Genomic DNA, 21,719 nt, shown 5'->3' with positions numbered 1-21,719 from the left:
GTCGTGTGCAGGTTGCTGAGAAAAGAGGTGAAAGCAAAGTTGTTTTAAAAAAAGAAATTGCTTTAATGTAATAATTATATGTTATTATGTAATATTGTACACAGCATGATTAAAACATGTTATTAAAAACCAATAAAAATATTACATTGCTTAATCATTACAGTAGTCACTACACTAAAACCACAAACTGAAACCGTAAATGTGCTTCCATCTCTTTGGGACTAACTTTCCTCCTTTAATTACACAGGAGCAGTTCTATTGGTGCTCTGCTCCTGCAAAAAAACCCTCCTTCATTGTTAAAAGGTGTTTATAACTGGCATGACTGAATGGTTTACAGCTGTTTGGCTCTGCCCTGTAACTCTTCCCTGTCCTCCTCAGTGTATATGCCGAGCCCCACACATTTCTGCTTCATAATAAACGCTGGTATTTTGATGAAACAGAGCAGAACTTAATGTGGAGAGTCAGAGGGGGAAACAGGAGGATCCCAAACACCTACAACAGATGCATTTTGTTTCAGAGACAGCTAAGTTGGTCTTTACAACCAGTGGATTTGCAATGTTTTTGGTTTTGACCCACAAAAAAATCAGTGTACAATAAGAAATTCTCTGTGTTTCTTGTTTCCGCACTTCCCACACATTTTATTTGACTTCTTTCTCGTGTCACACCGCTCACATGCAAAATTGAAATGTCTCTCAAAATGCTGCTGGTAATAGAGCTGGGTCAGTGTGATAGATTGTCTGTGGGTTACGGTATCTAACAGTGACTTTAATAAGTACCTGATCATACGTCATCTGCATGATGTATGTACACAGCATTCAGATCAGCTGTTACAGTACACACGGCCAGGACCACACAGGCCCAGCAGTTTCTAGCAGAAGAGTTCACCGAGATGGTTCGCAGATAAGTAGCTCACACATCAGGTCTGCTGGCTTTTGGTTGCTAATTTGCGCTGCAGTCGGCAAAATAATGGTTATTATTTAAATTAGTGCATGGATCACGTGCAGAACACCCGTACGCACTTCTGTGTGATTGTGGCTAAGTTGCCCCATTTAATATGGCTCAAAGTTTGTTATTATCCCCACTTTTAAACATCATTTATAGTGCACTGCTCATGCTCCAGAACAGTGAAAATCCCAAAACTGTTATCAGACAGAAGATCAGCCAAACTAACTGAAATAAGATTCTGGCATTCAGACTAACTCGGACTAACTAGCACTGTTGACCTGTCCCACGTTGACCTAAAGCTGTTCAAATTACATGAACATCATACTTATCTGGATCAATACATGCATACTTGTACTCGTTGGACAGCAAAAGCAGGAATGTATAAACTGATTTTCCTCATTTCACTCACAAACATGCGAGTCATTACTGAGTCTGTTTCCAGTGTCTTCTTTGTGACTTCAGGAGCATTTTGTGTTGCATGGGTCTCCGGATGAAAAGTAGTCGTACACACTGACCAGAGGAAACATGGTCACAGCTCCCAGCAGAGAGCCCAGCTGCACTACAGCTCCACACCACACGAGGGCGCTGTGGCCTTCATCACGGAGGATCACCCCAATGATCACCTTCACATAGGACAGAGAGAGAATAAAGAGGACCCAGGCCAACACCTGTGGAACAGAAGTAGGTGAGTGCTGCTGTGTTTAAACTTTTCTGCTTATCACAAGGTAAAGAAGTGCAACTTGTCTCCCAACAGGAAACACTGTGAGTTGTTTGAGTAACAGAAGTCTACCAGTGCACTCACAATGATAACACCGCCTGAGGTATCATTAACCAGCAGTGGGCATGGACTCAGCACTGCCATGATCATTATATAAACTCCAACTCCAGTGCCAATCACTGTGAGGGCTCCCATGAACAGCAGGGATCTGTGAAATGAAACAAATTAATTGCATTAAAAACTATGGAGAATATGAAAGAGTGCTGAAACTTTATTATTATTTTAGCATTTACCTTGTTAAAATTGCCAATGGCACACTTACCTGATTGGTAAGAACATGGCGATGAAGCATGCCAGAGGGTTGGACAACGCAGCTAAACTGGCCGACAGGTGGTAGGCGTTGTTCCCGTATGGCATGCACGAGTAGGACTGCACCGAGGGAAGAACCGTGTTGCTCAGAGCGTTCACCCAGGCCAGAATCCCAAAGATATAAAATACCTCCATCCAGCTGTAAGAGCCGGTGCCAAAGCTGCTTCTGGGCTTCTGGTTTTCTGGTCTGTAAGGATCCATCATTGGCTTCTGCTCGACCAACTCCCTGTTTTTTGTTTTTTGTTTCACTCCGTTGGTGTATCTGCTGTTTGGCTGCTCCCTGGCCACAGATGGATGGTAGTTCAGGAGCAGGAAAGCCCCCAGGCACACTAGCATCATTGCGCTGAGGAAGAAGAAAAACACCTCAGTCGAGAAGTTTGCAGACTGATACTGGGCCTGGAGGTCAGAGGTCACAGAACCGTTGGAAATGTTGAGGGTGTAGTTCACAGACTGTGTGCTGTTTATGCAGTGGACAACCCCTACACCTTGGATCAAAGCCACAAGAGACGGCAGCAGGCCACTCACACCCTCCCCGATGTAGTAGGTGGTCAGATACTGAGATTTGAGACGCATCATGAAGGGCAGGAAGGTGACGGAGGAAGTGCAGTCAACAGCAGCGAGGAAGAAAGTTAAAACAAGCAGAGGCACGCTGCGAGCCACACCTGCTACAACCACAGTCTCCTTCCAGAAGAATCCCAGCAGGAAAGTTGCTACAGTGCCCAGGCCGATGATCACATATATGACAGCTGTCTCGTTCAGAGCACCTGGTCGGAAACGATGCATCAGAGTGACGAAGAGAGGCCCGATGTTGGCCATCTGGATGATGACTGAGAGGTAGGAGGGCAGGTACCAAGCCTCTGGGATCTGGGGGACAATCAGAGGCAGCTCCACCCACAGACCGTTGATGGAGACCCAGGAGCCCATACCGAACAAACATGCCAACAGGTGAGTGAGAAGGGACATGTTGCTAGGTGGGTTTCTAGAATGAGGCAAACAAGATGTTTAAAGTAGACCTTACTTATTTTATTTATAATGAAATCTCATATTTAACAATAAAATTTGATGACACAGAACATTAGCTGTTGTGTTTCATTCTAGCTTATTTAACAAATAGACCTCAAATTGCTCTTAAATGTTTTCTGGGTTCAGCACCTAAAATTCTGAAATTTTGTAAGGATATCTGTGATCACTCATATTATAAATTATATAGATACCATATAATATATAGATGATTTACTCTACACAAAGAACATTATTAATGAAAAAAAAATAAGGAAGGAACCTCTCAAAAACTAGAGTTACCATAGTGACACCTCAGCCTAGCTCAGAATTGTCCCCATATCCTCTAATGTTAAACTATAGCTCTTATACAGTGTCATGCAGTATTGTGCAAAAGTTTTGCTTGAAAAATGGGCAAAGTTGCACTGATCATCTAATTGCTCTTTGGTACCATAATTCTATTTTATCTCTGTTGTGTTGTTGATATTTCATAGATTCAAGTAAAGAAACGAGAACAGATGATGTGTTTTTGCGACAGGCTAATAATAAAGTGCCTAAAGATACAAGCTAAAATGGTCCTTTGCTAACTTGGCTGTTTTGCAAAGCCAAATCACTGGTTCATCCTTTGATGTGTTTTTTTTTAATGCATGAATGCATCATAGGTCTAGGACTGTACTGAAGATTAGTGTAAAACCAGCCAATGTCCAGAGAAACAAACTTTGAAAGACCTGCAGAAAACCTGGAGAATTGTTGCTCAAGACCACTTTAAAAATTACAAGTCTGACTGCTTGGAAGCAAAATACAGAGAAATGACCCAAGACTTTTTTTTATTTTTAAAGACACAGTGATTTTGGCCTCTGTGCGTAATTTTCCTCGTCATAACAACTATAACAGTGGTGATTTTTGAATAACCTATTTATTTGGAGATTGATGAAGTCTGAAACTGGGACCTTTGCTTTCTTGACCGAACTGGTGTATTGCGCTCATTGAGCTGGACCTGTTGAATGTTTTTGTGTCTTTTAGAACATTTTTCATTAAGTTAATATAATATGGACTAATACATGTATGCCTTTTTGGTAAGTCTTGTATTTTAGTTTGTTACTTAGCACTAATTAGTAGGCTTCTGTGGTCTTTGTGATGCACCCTCATGGATAAACCCCTGCCTTACATTTAAAGATGCAGATGCCTCCCTCAGCATAACAGAGCTACAATAAAGTCTTACTGTAAATGTCATACATTTCCTTTTATTTGTCGCCTGGCTTTGCGAAAAAGAGGTTTTGCTGTTTTTCACAGGCAAGCTTTAAGGTGTTGAGGTTCATAAACTAAATGCATTTGAACTCAGTTGTGCAGATGATGTCTAAAACCATCAGAGGCAATTATTAGTTTATTATATGGTGGGGACAAAAAGTTTAACCATAAAGTATTAAGACTTGGTTTAAGGTTATGATTAGGATCAAACTTGGCAAGCAGTGCTTCCAGTTAAAGTAATGCATGGCCTTTTATGTTTATTTGACTGTTCTGATAGCTCTCATGGAGAAAATACTTTATTGGCTTAGATGTGTCATTCCATCTGCAAAGAACTGGAAATAATTAAACTGAATAAAACCATAAGATCCCAGATCTGATAATGTGTCACCATCACGAAGCATCCCAGTAAAGGTCCAGCACTTAACTACTGGGCTAATGTTTACTCCTATTTTAAGGATCTTATCATGCTGTGGTATAAGCCATTGTTTTATTCAGACAGTCACTTCTGTGAGATGGAACAAGTTACATGCAAAGTGCAGCGTATAAGATGTTTAAATAGTCTGGCTTAAATCTGCATCAGATATGAAACATACAGCAAAGAAAACACGACCACCTACTGCACTGTGATCTATTACATAACCTGAGAAAACATCTGACCATCGCATTGTTTATTTAAACAGAAACTTCATGCAGTGGAGACACTGATCAAAGAAACTGTAAAATAACAGTTTGAAACCAGTGCTAAGTGCTACAACAGACAGTTCTCCAAGTCCCTGAATTTGTTCCTTTACCTTATGAACACATTATTATTATAAAAAAAAAGTCAAATAGTCTCAAAATAAACTATTCTGAATAAATGGCTATGAGCATAATGAAAATTTTTTTAAAAAAAAACAAAACCATTTTTTAACAATTTTTAAATACTTTCATCGTTAAACTCAGAATATGCATCGTTGCAGATACTCACATTCAGTTTGGTGAAGTTGTTTGAAGAAATCTGCAGACACAAAGGAAAGGAGAAGCCAAAGTCCTGCTCAGTAAACTGTGTGTGTGTGCGTGTGTGTGCGCCAAAGGATTAAATCCTGCTTGGGGCGAGTGGGTGTGCGAGCATGTAACCAACCACAACACACGTTGGGTTAACTGATCATTGTCCTAACTTTACATATCTTCACTGTCAGGGCTTTTGCATCATCACATGTTAGGATTTCAAGTCACAGCAACTGTTTCTTTTGCCTTGAAGCAATCATTGAGTCGGCACTCAAGAATCTACAGAATTCATTAATTCTGCTTAAGGGGATCATGGGAGCAGAGAGGAAAATGGGTGTTTACGCGGCTGAGTTACAAAAACTGCTTGAAAAACGAGTGCTGTAACTTTATGTAATAAGGCGGTGTTTGCTAATTTTATTCATCAGCTGGTTTTCTGATATTAATATAAAGCCAGGGTTCTCAAAGTGGGGCCCATGAGAAAAAGGTGGCCCATGGCAACACTTTATGTGGTCTTTGGCAAAAGCAAGGGAAGAATGCACTCTACTGTACACTCATTTCATTTATCTACAAGTCATGCATTACAAAGCACTGGAGGATGAGAAGGGAGCCTTTAAACCCTGCTTTAAAGGAACGGCTTTACATTTGCACACACGAACGTGAATGCCTCTCATCCTTCAGCTGTAAAAACCACAATCTGCCTTTTTTAGTAGCTTCAGGTTAATTTCACATTTTGAAATGAAATCATTTCAGTGGTTAGTATTGTTACGGTTCTCATCTTTCCCAAGCAGCTGGTGGTGGCATCAACAGGAGTTGAATTAGATAAATTATTAAAGATGGATGGTCAGACGATAGCTAGAAGCTGCATGTGAATTAAGTGCGTGGCAGGTTCATGAATTGACACTGGATGGATGTTATATGTCCAAACCTGGTGGGGAAAAGGGATAATCCCTCCACACCACTGCAGCAGTTTACTGACCAAAGGAGCAAAATGCAACATTGTATAACTGGACACCTAATTTACTGAATTTGACCAACGTATTTGGCAAAGTGAATGTGGATAAAAGCTCAAAGCCATCAGCTGTGTGCCTATAAAATATGGAAATAAATTTCAAGTCACTTTAGTATTCTTACATTGTTAAAATAAATGTTTCATTGCAGTTATCCAGTGTTCTACTTTACAGTCTGTCTTGTATTTTTGTTTACACTACTGTTCTGCAAGTATCTGCGGACAGGATGGCAGCTTCCACAGGCGAGCGCTGCAAATCTGTAGCAGCCAAAGAGGTTACACACCTTTTTCACACACATACACACATTTTTCCCTTGGCAACTGGTGATTGTCTCAAACCCTTTGTGACTAAAGCCTAATGTTAGCTACTGTCTCTACAACTATGCCAGATGTGCAAATTATTTTGGAAATGATGTTTATATATGGCACAAAGACATTTAACATTTTAAAAGTTGACTGCTTCATAGTCACACAACATATGATGACTTATGTTTAAAAAAAACCCTTTCCAGAATAAACTGCAAGCTCAAAAATACAAAACACAAAAACCAAACTATCCTCAATACTGATATTTTAAAACAACAAAGAGCAGTTTTACCCATGAACAGTTTTATTCATAACAGTGTTATACAAGACAATGTAAAAAGAAGAAAAAAAACAAAATAAAACAAGATCCATGAATTACATAAATGACAAATTCAGTCCATTTGAAATGACCAAATAACATTTCATTGGTATTAAAACAAAAAGCCCAGTATTACATCGAAATCCTCAAAGCAGCTTAACAGATGTTCTTCCTGTGTAAGCTGAAGAGTTTAATAAAGCTGATGCAGTGTAGCAGCATGGTTAGTAAAATGACATTAACTGCATATCAAAGATGCAAAATCATTACTTTAAGGACTTTAAGAAAAAAATTCCTTGTTCACTGATTAGTGACTGTCAGGCATGTACCGTTCCCTTAAGATAAAATTATCCCAAATGTCAAGTAAACTTAAATCTAAAGAAAACTTTCCATCCATTTCTTCCACTTATCCAGGGCCAGGTTGCAGAGGCAGCCGCCTAAGCAGAGAAGCCCAGACCTCCCTCTCCCCAGCCGCTGCCTCCAGCTTGCCCAGGAGAACACCAAGGTGTTCCCAGTTCAGCCGAGAGATCAAGAACTGTGAATGGATCTGACTGCAAAAAGTTACTTCAATATAAATTCTACCATTTTCATGAGGAGCTTAACAGAAAATCAGAATCTGTTTAAAAAAATCAATTCATGGCATAAAAAGGAGGTAGCAACACATCTGAATATAAAATAAAAAATTAATGCTGCCTTTCTACAGTGAAAGACTGTAGTTATTGAACCATTCGGTTCAGCATCAGTACATGAGGACGAACAAGTTAGCAGTTGTGTCTGAATGCAAATAACCTTTCACGTGATATTTGTGATGGAAAAAGTCCATCAGCAGCTCCTCTGCTGCGATAAACAACCTGAACTACAAAGGTTCATTATAAAAAACACAAAGCACTTTAGAGGTTTTACAGCATCATATGCATTTTACATCCCCCATGGCCAATCCTGCAACACAATGCTCCCATTATTTGGGAATGTTTTTACTTCCACAGACTTGAGACCTCTGAATCAGGAGAGGTTGCCTCATGTGAGGCATGATCCTCAAGAAGAAGTAGCTGCAAGAAATACACATTACATCTTTCAGGAACCACAAAAACAGAATTCATTTGGCCATTTCCCATGGGGAAGGAACGAGAGGTGTGTGTGCTTACAGAAAAACTGCACTGATTTCACTCCTGCTAACTGCATTCTTGGACACATTCTTGGCCTCTGGTGAACACGTTGTAGACGTTCACCAGAGGAAACATGACGAGAGCTCCGATAAGAGAGCCGGCCTGGATGGAGATGCCGCACCACAGCAGAGCGGCGTGACCCGCCTCGTGAAGCAACGTCCCGATCACCACCTTCAGATAGGAAAAGGCACCAGTGAAAACAATCCAGGAGATGACCTGTAGGGGGCACAAATGGGCAGGTGAAATCAGTGAAGGATATTATTTAAAAACAGAAGAAAACGTGTGGACCACCAAGGTCCGTTGTAACTCATGTAGACTCCTGTCTGCAATTCTGTCTGCTTATAAAGGCATTTGGATTCATTTTCAGAGGTAAAGTTATACCAATGTACTGTTTTGCTTCATAAATTACACTGACTGAGGAACTGGGTGCACGTGAGTGTAATTTACACTCCTATAATAACCAATCGGCACATCAATAGAACCTGCTCCAAGTATCATTACTGAGCAAGCAACAAGATTTCACTGATTGTGAGGTTTTATGACACTAAAGCAGCTAGCAGGCTATATTTAGACTTCTTAATCATGATTATTAAAGGTCAGAAAAGTATTCAGTACAAGTTCAGGGGTAAAATTTAAAACAATTTTTATACAAGATGCATCACAGCAAAAAATGCAATGTGATGACTATATATAGGAAAAATGTTTAAATAAATAAAAACATGCAGAAATGTTAAATATGAAGTGAAAAAAATCTCTTGGAATTTTTGATTCTTAAACACAAAGACAACTGATCATCCAGTACTAAATAATGCAGGTCTGCAACCAAAAAACTGCATAGGATTTTTTGACTGTTTCTTATAGATTTTCACTGAAACCAGGAAAAATATCTTTAAAATTCCATCACATCAGTTTTTTAGTTTAATCACGTGTACAATTTCCCTTTTTAAACTGAAATCTGGTGTCTTATACTTGAGTCAAAAAAACATATCCAATAATGATTTCTTACATTAATTTAATATTTCTAAGCGTGAGACTCAAGAGAAATGCAAGTAGAAAATGTGAGGAATTGAGGGGGGTCAGTAGGAGGGGGAGGGTACGGTGGGTTTGGCGGTGCAAGGAGCTCAGATGATCACGTCCCAACACGTTTATTTTGTTCATAGCGAAAGGTAAGAAATCTCAGAAAAATTATGCATGGTTAATTTAAATAAAATATTGATTTTTTTCATCGCTGTTGTGCTTTTTTTTAATGTAAACTCCTCATGTTTTGCAAAACTGTACATGATAGAGGGAAGTGGAGATCATTTTTGGATTCAGCACCATAAAAAAAACATAAAATTTAACAAAAATATCTCATGCAACTGAAATTTTTTTTTTTTTTTTTGCAGACCTGCATAATCAAAGGCTCTATGAAGGCACTCTTTAACCTTAAAATTTCTAGTTCCTAGTTTGCTCTGATGTAGCACTTTGTACATTCACCTAAAAAGGAAAAGATCCTCAGGGAGGAGACACAAATCCCTTTGAGCGTTGAATCAGGAAGAGCTTGTATACTAGTATAAATGTGGGAATTTGTTTTCTTTCTTTATATAAAATCAGCTTTATTTTTATTTATCATGCCCATTTAGAAATATTTATCCATTGTTTTTATACTATAGATATTAACTAATTTTATTTAAACAATCTTAAAAATAGTAATTTTGATTCATTTATTTATGTTTAAATAAATAAAGTTTACAGCTCCTAACTGAGAACCACAGCTACGTAAGGAGCCAAGATGGCCACCACATCCAGAGGATCATTCCCTTCCCCATCACCCAACCAACATTTGTTGCATCTATAAACAGCTTTGTTTGCTTGTTATTTCTGGCCTTGGCTTAAAGGCCAGATTATTTCTGCTGAAATAATAAACACAACATCTACTCTTTGTTCAAAGTTGTTTTTATGCCTGCGTACGACATTTTCAGGATGTGTCTCAGCCTCCTTGACGGGATGTAACACCCCAGCCCAGAAATAAATGAACCCACTCACCACTAAAGCCACACCAGCATGGCTTCCTAGGAGCGGCGGGCAGGGGCTGAGGGCCGCTAACGCCATGAGATAAGCAGCAAATACGCCACCCACCAAAGCCAAAAATCCCAGAGGTGTAGAGGATCTGGAAAAGACAAGTTTTCATGAGAAGAAGTCTAAATATAACAATGAAATCTCACAAATAAGTCTTTATTTCTGTGTTCTCACCTGAGGACAACGAACATGGCCAGAAAACACGCTACGGGATTCGCTATGTTCCCAAGAACCACAGAGAGGTGGAAGGTCATGGTGCCATAGGGCAGGCAGGAGAAGCTCTGCACAGATGGGAGGACTCCATTGGTGAGGGCGTTGGAGACGGCGAGCAGCACAAGCAGGAAGATGTTTCGTGGTGTCCAAAATGTCTGAGCCGGTGGCTGCTCCTCCACCCGCACCTGCTCCTCAGACACTGGCGTCCCTCCGTTGTACAGCCGGTGCGTCTCTTCTTCATCCTTTGCTGCTGCACCACTGTCAGACTCCTGCGGTGGAGGTGGCGGTGAACCCTGCTGTGACTCTGACGGTCTTCGCGTCAAAGCCAGGAAACTCAGAGCAGAGATCGAGAGCATCACAAACAAGAACCAGAAGAAATTCTGGGCGGGAAAGTTCTCTTTCAAATACTCTGGTTGCACTGTGCCGTTCACAGTTTTACACTGCAGCTTGCCAACACCTTGTCCCAACGCCACAATACAAGGGAACAAGGCGCTGAAACCCTGACCAATGAAGAAAGTGCGGATATACTGAGGTGGGTACCGGAACATGAAAGGCAGAAAGGTCACGTTGGACGTACAGCAAACAAACGATAACACGAAAGTCAAGACCAGGAACGGTACGGATCTCTGCTCTCCTGCCACCATGACAGTGTGGCACCAGAAGACGGCCAGAAAAGCGGACGCCACCACTGCCAGTATCTGGATGCAGTGGATGGCGAGGCGTTCGTTTAAGCGCCCAGGGGCACAGTGGTGTATGATGGTCACTGCTATTGGTCCCAGGTTCCCAAATGCTATAAGCACTGAGAGGTAAGCAGGCAGGTTCCAGCCTAAAAGGGAAGCAAAACAAACAAGTTAAAGTAATAAGATCTCAATAAGAACACATTTTTACAATTTTGTTTAATAAATGTGTTTTGATTCTTTTGAATTTACATTTGTGTTCCTTTAAAAAAAATAAGGATACCACATTATTCTGTTGATCTTAAGGTGCTTTTTAAAAACAATTTTGTGCATGTATGTTTTTATTAAACAATGCTAATCTGTTTTTATTGCTTAGAGAGTTATTTTGTTATAGAGTGATGCTGCGACCTACTCCCTGAGTACACAGTAAGTTCAATATTGTGAGTTTGCTGCCCTCATCAGGCAGTAAACTCATAATAAAATAACTAGTATTCACTGTGTTTGTCTGTGGTTTCTTGTTAATGACTACTATTCACCTGCATAAAAGGTGTCCTTTGGATAACCACAAAGACATTAAATGCCTATAAACAGCAAACCTCTGACCAGTGAAAGTGTAAGAAAGCTGGATGTGAGCCAGTCTGACAGAATATTAGCCATTTTCAAACACAACTGCAACACAGGAAATTCTTAGTTTGTGTTTTTCTGTTTGTTTTTCAGATTGTCCCCAATATGTGTCAAACAGAGGAATGCATTTAGTAAAAATTTTACCCAATGATGATTGAGAACTTTGAGTTTTAGATCAAGATGACACTTAGGCTGTAATAAAGTTTAGTTATAACTAATATGCAGCTGTGTAACATTTATGGAAAACCACGGTTATGTTCACACCTCAGTTTTGACTTTGAGTGGATGAATAATTAAAAAAATAGTTTAAAAAAAAAAAACAACAACCCTAAACAAACATACACCTTGTCTCTTGATCATGACTGGTCATGATTGGGTCATAACACCCCTATAAATATGCCATGCACCCACTCAAGTTTTCCTATAAATATCACCCCATGATGAAGCACTTAATTCTGACAGTATATCGTATATCAATACTGATATTATACATTCACCAGTAACTTCAATTGGTACACCATGCAAATACTGGGTTGGATCCCTTATTGCCCTCAGAATTACTTTAATTCTTCATGGCATAGATTCAGCAACATGCTGGAAACATTTCTCAGAGTTTTGGTCCATATTGACATGATAGGATCACACAGATAATGCAGATTTGTCAGCTGCACATCCATGATGAGAATCTCCACCACATCCCAGATGGAATCTATTGCACTGGGATCTGGTGACTGGAGGCCATTAGAGTACAGTGAACTCACTGTCATGTTCAAGTAACCAGTTTGAGATCATTTAAGCACTGTGACATGACGCATGACTCATCAGAAGATGGGTACACTGTGGTCATAAAGTGATGGACACGGTGAGCAGCAATACTCAGACTGTGGCATTTAAATGATGCTCAGTTGGTACTAAGAGACCCAAACTTTGCCAAGTAAATATCCCCAACCTTATTACACCAGCAGCCTCATTGATGCAAGGCAGAATTGATCCATGCTGTCATGTTTTTACGCCTAAGTCAGACCCTATCATCTAAATTTTGCAGCATAAATTGAGACTCATCAGATGAAGAAACATTTTCCAGTCGTCTGTTGTCCAGGTTTTTTTTTAGCCTGTGTGAACTGTAGACTAAGTTTCCTGTTCTTAGACAACAGGACTGTCATCCAATGTTGTTTTGGCTGCTAAGGTTTCAAGTGTTGTGCAGCTGCTGAGCTACACAGTGGACAGCTTTTCACTTTTGAACAATTCTCTGGAAACTCCAGAGATGTTCATGGGGAAACTTCCAGTAGATAAGCAGTTTCAATTCAGTGACACCAACAAAGGCACTTAAATCATCTTTTTTCCTTCCATTGTGATTCTCAGTTTGAACTTCAACATCAATTTTTGCCATGTTTACATACCTGAATCCAATGAGTTGTTGCTATGTAACTGGCAGCTGAACAGGTGTACCTAACAAAGTAACCACTGAGTGTACATAGGTAAATGAGTAAATCTATAGGAAGCATTTGGTTTGCACCAAGCAATGTGAAAAAATAGTAAAGTATGCAAAATTGAAGTTATAAGTAAACAAACATCTAAATATGTACAGCGTGGCTTCAGAAAAACAATGGAATAATAAAGGTTACCTTTCAATCTATCATTATTTTATCATTTACCTGACAAAGGTATAAAGAAGCAATTTGGTAAAACATAGTTAAAATGTGCACAGTAATCTCTAAACTGGTAACTGTGCACGGCCACAGCTGTTGTACAGATCATCTGTTATAGTTAATTTTCAATTTTGGTGGTGAAAAGTTCCAAAACAAATGAAATTATAGAGACCATGGAGTAAATGTTGGGCCTCAGAAATAATATTGTAAATATATAACACTGAAGCATTTCAATGTTAATGCAGGAGTTATAACTACATAACATCGGATATAACAGCCTATAAACTATACTGCAGATAATGATGACAGGTTTAGCAGTTTAGTATGTAAAGTCTAAACCTGCCATTAACAACAGCTCAGGAACAAAGTAAGAGCGCCATCTCTTAAAAAACTCGAAAACACAACTACATCTGAACGCTCCACCTAACCAATTTTGAATGCAAAGACTGATAATGTAACAATAAGGTGGAACTAGCTGTTACTGTTCACCACCGCCTCCATAGCCTATAAAATAAAACCAATGAACTCAAATAATGTGAAAACGCTGTGATACACGCAAGGGATTAGTAGGGGAAAGGTCAAAGCGGGGAAGCGTGGGGTTGTTGGTGGAGCTTCCTACAACCTACCTTCGGGCAGCACGCCGACAATCACCGGGAGCTCGACCCACAGACTGTTGACAGAAATCCAGGAACCCATGGCGAACAGAGCCATGAGCCCGTGGCTCACCGCGGCACTGCTCCACCACCCACCGGACATGGTCGCGCTTAGTCCGGCTAATTCAACAGAGAAACGCTAATAAAACGCTTGCCTCAGCTCGTGTCCAGCGTGTTCCTCCATACCTCCCTATCTGGGACTCGAAACAGAGGACGCTTACGCAAAGTTCCGCCCTTTCGGCTGCCTTCGAAACCGCTCAGAACTTTAATACTCGGTTTAAAAAATTTTATTTCGGCTTTTACGTGTTTCAATTTTGCATTTTTTCTACTTAAGCAAAGCACACATTACGCACTAGGTTCGCTGCCAAGTTGTATCGTGAATTGTAAAGGCGGTTTATGACCTCTAAATCAGTTTTAATTACTGCTCTCTGGTATGCTGCCATTTCCTACAGCACCGCGTGTTTTCCCTATTCTTACAATGGTTCTCTGACACATACAAGCTCCAAATTTTTAAAGCAGCGTTTAATATAACACGTTTGGACATTAACTCAGTTGGAGCGTTTTCATACTCGAAAAGGAATTCTCTACATTCCGACAACAGTGAAGGCACCATCTTGAATAGCCTTGGAGTTCTGTCGTTTGCGATCCAGCGGGCAACTCACAGACGGCTCATTGTAAACAACTGTTACCTTTAAAATAATTAAAGGGGGGTTGCTTGTTTTTTTGTTTTTGTGGTAAGTTAACACTGATTGTTGCTTAAATTGCGACACTATCTCCCTCTACTTTAACAGCTAATTAGATTAATTATAGCCAAACAATGGGCTTTGCTGCTCTTCTCTAGCATTTTAATAATTAAAAAAAAAAAAGACAAGATCCCAATACCATGACTACAGCAATCCCACTGCCACCCTATTTTTGTTTTTTTTACCTTTGTGTGGTGTTTATTTAGCTTTAAATAATTTAGATTAATTTAACCCTTTATGTTGTTTTGTGTTCTGAGTTTAAGGTTAAAACAATAAACACAATAATTTTCTTTATAGTGAATTCAGAAAATGGATCCAGCAGACCCAAACACCACACAAGGGTTAAAGGACAAGGAGGCGCAAGAGTTTAAGATCATGAACTCGTTGACATTGCTGATTAACTCACTCACACTGAGGCTTGTGATACAACCACAAATGCCCTTCAGATCTGACAAACACGAGGTCATCAACAGCAACATCCAGACATTTTCTCGTTTGGTTGATAAGTAAAATAATTTGACAGTGGTCAATTTTACATCTTTTATGTGAGGATTAGTTACAAACTGATTGACATTATCACAAAAAATAATAATACTTATAAAAATATCCAGTCTTCCCAACTAATGGCATGTACAAAATAATACATTATGTGCTAAATGTGTTGAAAGGTTGAGGTTACTGTATGCATTTTTGCTTAGTCCGAAGCCACGCAGTCACATGAGGAAGTCACATGATAAGATTTCATCCTCTTGACCTCTTCTCTAGATATCATACAGTTAAAGCACTCATGTGCCGCTGCTGCTTTGACTCGGACCGGTCGCAGCTTCCGTCGTGTCCTGGAGCACCGGCTTCTTTTTTGTCCTTCTAGGCGCCAAAACGATAGAGTAGCCAGGCTTTACGCGCGGAAGTGCAAGCTTCAGCTTCAGTGCCATTTGTGTGCTGTTGTGGAAAACCATATCCAGGTGAGAGTTTGCATTGTTCAGAATCATTTTCTGATACACGATCTCGCAGCGCAGCGCCTCCCGTTTCTCAACTCGGGATTTTCCATCGAAACGCAGCATCATTTTATCGACATCCTGCTGAGTTTTGCATGGCCCTCCGTTTCTATTCACTTGAGCTATTATGTAATCCCTGTCCATGTTCTCCTCTATCTCCTCGTACACCTTTATTGCCTTTTCTATTTTGCTGGCATAACCTTTTCTCATCTGTGGACTGCGGGTTTCTTTTGAGGTCCTCCTTCTAACTTCCAAAATGGAAGAGTCAGAGTCATCAGAGCTCTCATCAGATGAAACAGATTGGTATTTGTCTTCTTGGGAGCTGCCTGATGACAAGTTCTCGTCTACAGAGTACTTTGATGACTTCTCAGGCCTTTTCCTCTTGTAGGGGTATGTGTGGCCAAAGGGGTACTCCGCCATCAAAACAGAGAACGTGCAACTGACCAACTGCAAGCTCAAATTGGTGGAAGGAATTTGGGAAAATTTTCCTCCTGGCAGAAAATCCTTGAGGTGTTCTTCAGTGACTGAAGCAATCACCTTTATCGTCCTCTTCAAGCAAGCTCTGATCAGATCTCGATTCGTGTGCCACTGGCCACAGTAGTGAAACACTCTGTCAAAGGTTTTCTCTTGCAGCGGGTACTGCAGAAAGACATCCGTAGCCTCCTCTGGTTCCAGCAGAGTTGAAGGATCTTTGGACCAATCGAGAAATTTTTGGTAGAGATAGAGTAAGTACTGGCTGTAGAGCGCGTACTCTCCTCCACTCTTCAGAAGCTGCCAGTAAGGACCGAGGATTTTGCAGTACACAATTGCCAGAACACATACGAGGCTCTGAATCACAGGGTCGTTCGCATCTGCGGCAACACTCTCCAGAATAATGTTCGGGCATTTATCGTTGTTCAGCGACAGCAAATCCGAGAAGAAGAGAGCGATCTCTTTATGGTGGTGAATAAGACCCGCAGCAGCTTCAAAGTAGGTGTTGAATCTGTTTGACTGATTTACAGCAAGTCTGGAGGGATTATTCTTTTCCTCACAGAAAGCCACCCAGTATTTCCTGTAGTTTTTCTTCTCGGGGGTGCGAGGGCTCAGGATATCACAAGCCATGTGAATGTAGCGTGAGGTGGCGCTTTCTGGAAAATTGACAAAGTTCTTGAATTTAGGGAGCTTATCGCGGCCTAGTTTCTCTCCCGCTGACTCAATGATCTCCTTTTCAAAGTCAAATATGTGCTGTTCAACAACATCGTGCACATCAACGAGGAAATTGGCATTGTAGTTTAGAAACATGACAGGAGAGACAAGGGAAATGTGTTCATGCATTGCCTCGAGCTTCTTCTCAAACACTGCCATAGCCGGATTGTCTTTGAATGTCAGAGCGTACTGATTTTTAAGGAGATCCAGGGAAACCTGCTTGCACACTTCCGTTTTCCCACTGTACACGCTGGACAGTTTATGGACAGTCAGCATTGCGATGTCAAGCACAGTCATAGACTCTGCTGTGTTACCCGAGGTTTCGTCTCCACTGTTCGAAACATCCATATCCTCATAATTTCTATGTACAGCAGCATGATCGTTTTGTCCTCTTATTTCATCTCTGTCCATCTCAGGCTCCTCACTTTCCATGATTTCAAAAATCTCGTCTTCCTCTTTGATTATAACTTTTTCATAATCTATGCTCTCATCTCTTCTCATGCGTTTCTTTACAATAAGCTTTGGCTCTTTTATCTGAACCAGTTCAAACGGACTTTGAAGCATACTTTCAACCAATGCATTCCTCCTGTTACTTCTTGTTTCTGAATTGGAGCAAAACGCCTTTAACTTTTTTATTTTGGCTTTGAGGACTTGATATGCCTTTTGAACATTGCCATTCTTACAGTACTGTGAGTTGAAGTTTCTAAGCCAGCTTACTAGAACAATTGGGGAAATTTTCTCCCTGCTCACAAAGTTGCTCAGTTCAAGAATCAAGCCGTTTGTGACTTCGATCGACGTTGCCCGATCTGAAAAATCCCTCATTTCCAAAAGATCTTGCCGCTCGACTCCAATGCTATCACATATTGGTCCAACAAAATTAAAATTGACATCTGATTCCAGGAAGACCAGCCTTGCATCATATCCAAGACTCAGTGTTGTGGCAATGCCTCTTTCAATCAAACGGCGAAAATCTGCTGACTGATGTGCGGGGAAGATCCTCTTGAGCCAATCCACAATGGCGATCCACGGAAAATTATTGTCCTCTCTCAGAAGTCCTACTTGGATCATAAGTCTGTTCTTGCAGGGGCCCTTTTCAAGCTCTAATTCTTCTCCTGATTGAGGACCAATGAAGTCTGCAACGAGCTTCCAGTAGTACTCATCTCCTGAAAAATAGAAATCAAAGTAATTACAAACGTAATCCTTTAAGAAGAGGTAAGGCTTTTTAAATGAACTGGTATTAGGCACAGTCACTATGTGAAGATTTATCAGCAAAAGTGACAAGCTTTACTAAGTAGCTGTTTACTTGCAATGCATTCAGACTTACTTAGATTGGCTTCAGTCACAGCTGCTTTCCCACAAAGAGAAAAATCTTGACCCTCCTCCATTGTATGCTGTTTTAAAAGAGACAGAGATGAAATTCTTCAGTCCTCAGCCTACAGAAGACGACGCTTTCAAGACAAAAACTGGATGGATAATGCATGACAAATCAGCATGATTAAGATCTGACAGACCAAACAAAATAACAGTGGACGAGAACATTTACCTGCTTTTACAATGACAAATTTGTCTTAAATTTGTATGAAGATGAACGGGTGAAACTAAACAGTTAAAACTGTAGCTGATATTTCAAAATGTTATGATCTTAATAATAATTATTGCTGTTTTTCTTGTACATTTTTTATCTTCCCCTACTAAAACTCATAAAGAGTAATAGTTCTAATACATCACAGTGAGAAAAAGTGCATCATGGCACAAACAACAAGTAACAACCATTTCCTTATCGCGTCATGTCGTTTTATTTTATGTTTTGTATTTTCATAAAATGTCTTGGATCCTGACCACTTCAAATTTCTCTGAAAAAAATCACATTAGTGTTAAAAATTTCAGGTCCCTACTGTCATTAGTTTTCATCTTTTCAGAGGGAATTTGACATTTCACTATCTGGAAAACTACTTGAGCACGGCCCTTCAAATATTTAAAGTACTATGGCTCAACACCACTACCTTCATCCATTAAAATACTTTTTTCAGAAAACTATTTTTTCAGAAGGGACCTGAAATTTGACATAACTCTCATAAAGATGAAAATATTTGGCCTGAGTTTTTTCAGACAAATGTGAGACTTTGCTTTAAGCATCTGCAAAGAAACAACACTGACACTCTGTATTCCCTAAAAAAGAAAACAAGTTGTTTATATTTTATTCTCATTATAATAAAATTTCATGTTACTAAATTGAATCTTTTCAGTTAATCAATCAGACTGATTACTAACAATCTGACTTTCAAACAAAACACATTAAATTTTTTGTTTTTACAAAATTACATTTTCACACAGAGAAACAGTTTACTTTTCACTTGTAAGAATTGCATATATCAGCAAGTATATTTCTAATATGTCTCTATTTTATCAAGCATATGCCCAGTTCATGTGTTCATCTGTAATTCAATCCCCCACCCTCCCATCTCTTTGTATGTTGTCTCAGCCAGATTTTCCTGTAATTTTTAAAGTGGTTTTCAACACTACCAGGCTTTCTGAAGCTCTCTCAAAGTGTTTCTTTGGACACTGGGAGTGTTTTCATCCATTTCTGTACCACTTTCAGAGTATTTTTGTTTGTGGAGTTTTTAAGCCATTTAGCTTAATTATTGAATTGAGTATAAAAACAAACCTAAGTCAAGCGATGACAACATTGTGTTTATACATATCAGACTACTTATTAGCAGCCTGTCACAAAACACATGTGTTGTCATTTAGTTTTAGTTTGTTTGAGCTTATGAAAAATGCCAATGATAGCACAGTCTGACAGACATATAATAGTATTTTTGGATGAACAAGGTGATTCCCAAAGACCTGATATAGTATATGTCAGCATGGTGTGCGGTGTGTCTTCAATAAATCTGAGGAAGCTGGATCTTGTCAAAACTGATAGAATGCACACAGATTTTTACCACAATGCAATACAATTTGAAAAGCATCTGATTTACTACAACTTCATTTTTCAGCATGACAGTGATCCCAATGATCCCTGTCAATGTAGTAAAAGCACACCTGGATAGAAAAGCACACAACTGAACACTATCAATCACAGGCTGACCTCAACATCACTGAAGCAGTGTGGGATGATATTGGCAGAGAAAGGAACAAAGAGCAAGCAACTTCCAAAGAAAACCTTTGAATGCCCTTCAAGAAGCCTGGAGAAGATTTCTTAAAGAAATGACAATAAAGCATGTCTAAAACAATCAAGGCTGCATTGAAGAATATAGATGGTCCTATCAAACATTGACTTTCAAACTTGTTAGAATTGTAGAAACTCTGTTTTTACCTTGTATATTACATTTCCACATATGTTTACATATGTTACAGTGATTTGTTGTACCCATTACCCATTTTTCTAAATATAGCTGGTACTAGTAAAAAAAATGTAATGTTACAAAAGTGTGTGACATATATTCTAACTAGTCAAACTTCCAAAAAGACATATTCATAGTTTAATTTTTACTTCTCAAATAACATTTAATGATCTACAGTAAACACTGTTTTCAGGAGCAACTTAAGTGATCATCATAATTATTTTTAACTGATTAAAACTGAATTAAAGAGAACTACAACTAGTCTAAAGTAGGTAACAAACATGTAAATTATAAAATAAAAATATTAAATCTAAATGCCTGCAATGGTGTTTGAATACATGTCAGTTATAAGTTTTTGACTAGCTATTAAACTTATGCAAAGACAAACTTATTAATAACATGTTGACAAATTAAAAAAAAAAAAAAGATCTCTGGGTATCTAATTATAGATGTTACTTATCAAAGTGAATTTCTAAAAAGTTGGTCTGTAATTATAACTAGTCAAAAAATAGATGAATAAATAAAATTACCATATCTATGGCTGTTAAATACCACAGGGGTGCATGTCATAGCAGATCAAAAGTACAAAACGACAACTAAACATTCTGCAGAAATAATATATTTAAGTACACTTGTATGACGAACATGTACATCACATACTAATTTATCTTGTGAGAGGGGCTAAGCTATGTAAAGAATCCTTATTGGATACTATGTGTGTTTTATTATCAGTAAACATGCATAATTAATTCCTAACATGTATAAATACATCGAAATATGTGACTATTCCTGTGATTTAATGGCGTTATAAGCAGGTTTTTCAGAAAAAAAGGATTGTAGCTACATCTCTAAGTGAATGCTAATGCTGGACTAAATCTACATGCTAATGCTAGCCTTCTGAGCAACATGCTACTATTAGCACCTACTTTACTAGCACAAAACTAAACATGCAAAAGTGCAATAATCCGTGATTAATACCTGAGCAGAAAAGATGTGCTGGGTTCTGTAGCGTTCCCAAATAATTTGAACTGTATGCGCTGTAAATTTATGATTTAGTAGTACAAGTTCTTACCCAGAAACAAAAACACCAGGCGCCTGGGACACGCTCCCTCTCAGAATACACCATGAAGGGGTGGAGACCGTGCGCTGCAACGATTGGCTGGTTTTACAGAAGGCGGGCATTTGTCGAGGTCTCAACGAATCATTGCTGCGAAACGGCCGTGAAGCCCCACAGAAGAAGAAACTGGGAACGACAGATTTTCAACTTTAACTGTGTTGTAGGTTAACGTTTTATCTTATAAGATGTTAGTTTTCATTTAAAGACTGCACTTTTATATATTTATTGTTAAATTGCGTGTTTCTATGCAAATGAATGATTTTAAATTTTTATTTATTTTTTCATAATGAGTAGGTGGATTTTTTAAATGCTCTCAGTTTTGTGGGAAATGCAACTCTAAAAGTAAATAAATGATTTAAAGTTTTTTTTAAATATATATTTATATTTAGTCTGCGTGG

General features: G+C 39.1%; 3 protein-coding genes across 5 annotated transcripts; all 3 read right to left on the bottom strand.

The window, feature by feature from the left end:
* Window positions 1–91: 91 nt before the first annotated feature.
* slc52a3-2a (solute carrier family 52 member 3-2a) lies at window positions 92–5,445 on the bottom strand. The gene is made up of 4 exons (XM_065471751.1): window positions 5,247–5,445; window positions 1,986–3,011; window positions 1,748–1,871; window positions 92–1,613 (listed from the first exon to the last, which is right to left on the bottom strand). Exons 2-4 carry the CDS (start codon window positions 2,993–2,995, stop codon window positions 1,404–1,406), a joined length of 1,344 nt encoding a protein of 447 aa, XP_065327823.1. The 5' UTR covers window positions 2,996–3,011; window positions 5,247–5,445; the 3' UTR covers window positions 92–1,403.
* A 1,431-nt stretch (window positions 5,446–6,876) lies between these two features.
* slc52a2 (solute carrier family 52 member 2) lies at window positions 6,877–14,109 on the bottom strand. The gene is made up of 4 exons (XM_065471750.1): window positions 13,908–14,109; window positions 10,293–11,157; window positions 10,086–10,209; window positions 6,877–8,276 (listed from the first exon to the last, which is right to left on the bottom strand). Exons 1-4 carry the CDS (start codon window positions 14,035–14,037, stop codon window positions 8,067–8,069), a joined length of 1,329 nt encoding a protein of 442 aa, XP_065327822.1. The 5' UTR covers window positions 14,038–14,109; the 3' UTR covers window positions 6,877–8,066.
* A 1,123-nt stretch (window positions 14,110–15,232) lies between these two features.
* Window positions 15,233–21,321, bottom strand: LOC135933627 (uncharacterized). Of its 3 annotated transcripts, none has more exons than XM_065471743.1 (3): window positions 21,277–21,321; window positions 18,182–18,248; window positions 15,233–18,020 (listed from the first exon to the last, which is right to left on the bottom strand). In XM_065471743.1, the coding sequence occupies exons 2-3, from the start codon at window positions 18,240–18,242 to the stop codon at window positions 15,463–15,465; spliced, it is 2,619 nt and encodes an 872-aa protein (XP_065327815.1). In that variant the 5' UTR covers window positions 18,243–18,248; window positions 21,277–21,321; the 3' UTR covers window positions 15,233–15,462. The 3 variants fall into 3 exon arrangements, with proteins under 3 accessions (XP_065327815.1, XP_065327818.1, XP_065327820.1); XM_065471746.1 differs by having other exon boundaries at window positions 21,183–21,294; XM_065471748.1 differs by lacking the exon at window positions 21,277–21,321 and adding an exon at window positions 19,949–20,050.
* Between the last annotated feature and the right edge of the window lie 398 nt (window positions 21,322–21,719).

Source organism: Pelmatolapia mariae, linkage group LG22, assembly GCF_036321145.2.
Source record: "Pelmatolapia mariae isolate MD_Pm_ZW linkage group LG22, Pm_UMD_F_2, whole genome shotgun sequence".
Lineage (NCBI taxonomy): Eukaryota > Metazoa > Chordata > Actinopteri > Cichliformes > Cichlidae > Pelmatolapia > Pelmatolapia mariae.
Note: the sequence above shows the minus strand (reverse complement) of the source record. Positions and strands in the feature narration are given on the sequence as shown.

Bases quoted from the DNA above. Each gene is read 5' to 3' on its own strand.
- LOC135933627 (XM_065471743.1), bottom strand. From the start codon at position 18,242: ATGGAGGAGGGTCAAGATTTTTCTCTTTGTGGGAAAGCAGCTGTGACT. The intron at 18,021-18,181 runs GTAAGTCTGAAT...TCTATTTTTCAG, and splicing joins TGTGACTGAAGCCAATCTAA to GAGATGAGTACTACTGGAAG.
- slc52a3-2a (XM_065471751.1), bottom strand. From the start codon at position 2,995: ATGTCCCTTCTCACTCACCTGTTGGCATGTTTGTTCGGTATGGGCTCC. The intron at 1,872-1,985 runs GTAAGTGTGCCA...TTCATTTCACAG, and splicing joins GCCATGTTCTTACCAATCAG to ATCCCTGCTGTTCATGGGAG. The intron at 1,614-1,747 runs GTGAGTGCACTG...TCTGTTCCACAG, and splicing joins CCTCAGGCGGTGTTATCATT to GTGTTGGCCTGGGTCCTCTT.
- slc52a2 (XM_065471750.1), bottom strand. From the start codon at position 14,037: ATGTCCGGTGGGTGGTGGAGCAGTGCCGCGGTGAGCCACGGGCTCATG. The intron at 11,158-13,907 runs GTAGGTTGTAGG...CTTCCCTTTTAG, and splicing joins TGTCGGCGTGCTGCCCGAAG to GCTGGAACCTGCCTGCTTAC. The intron at 10,210-10,292 runs GTGAGAACACAG...TGTCTTTTCCAG, and splicing joins GCCATGTTCGTTGTCCTCAG to ATCCTCTACACCTCTGGGAT.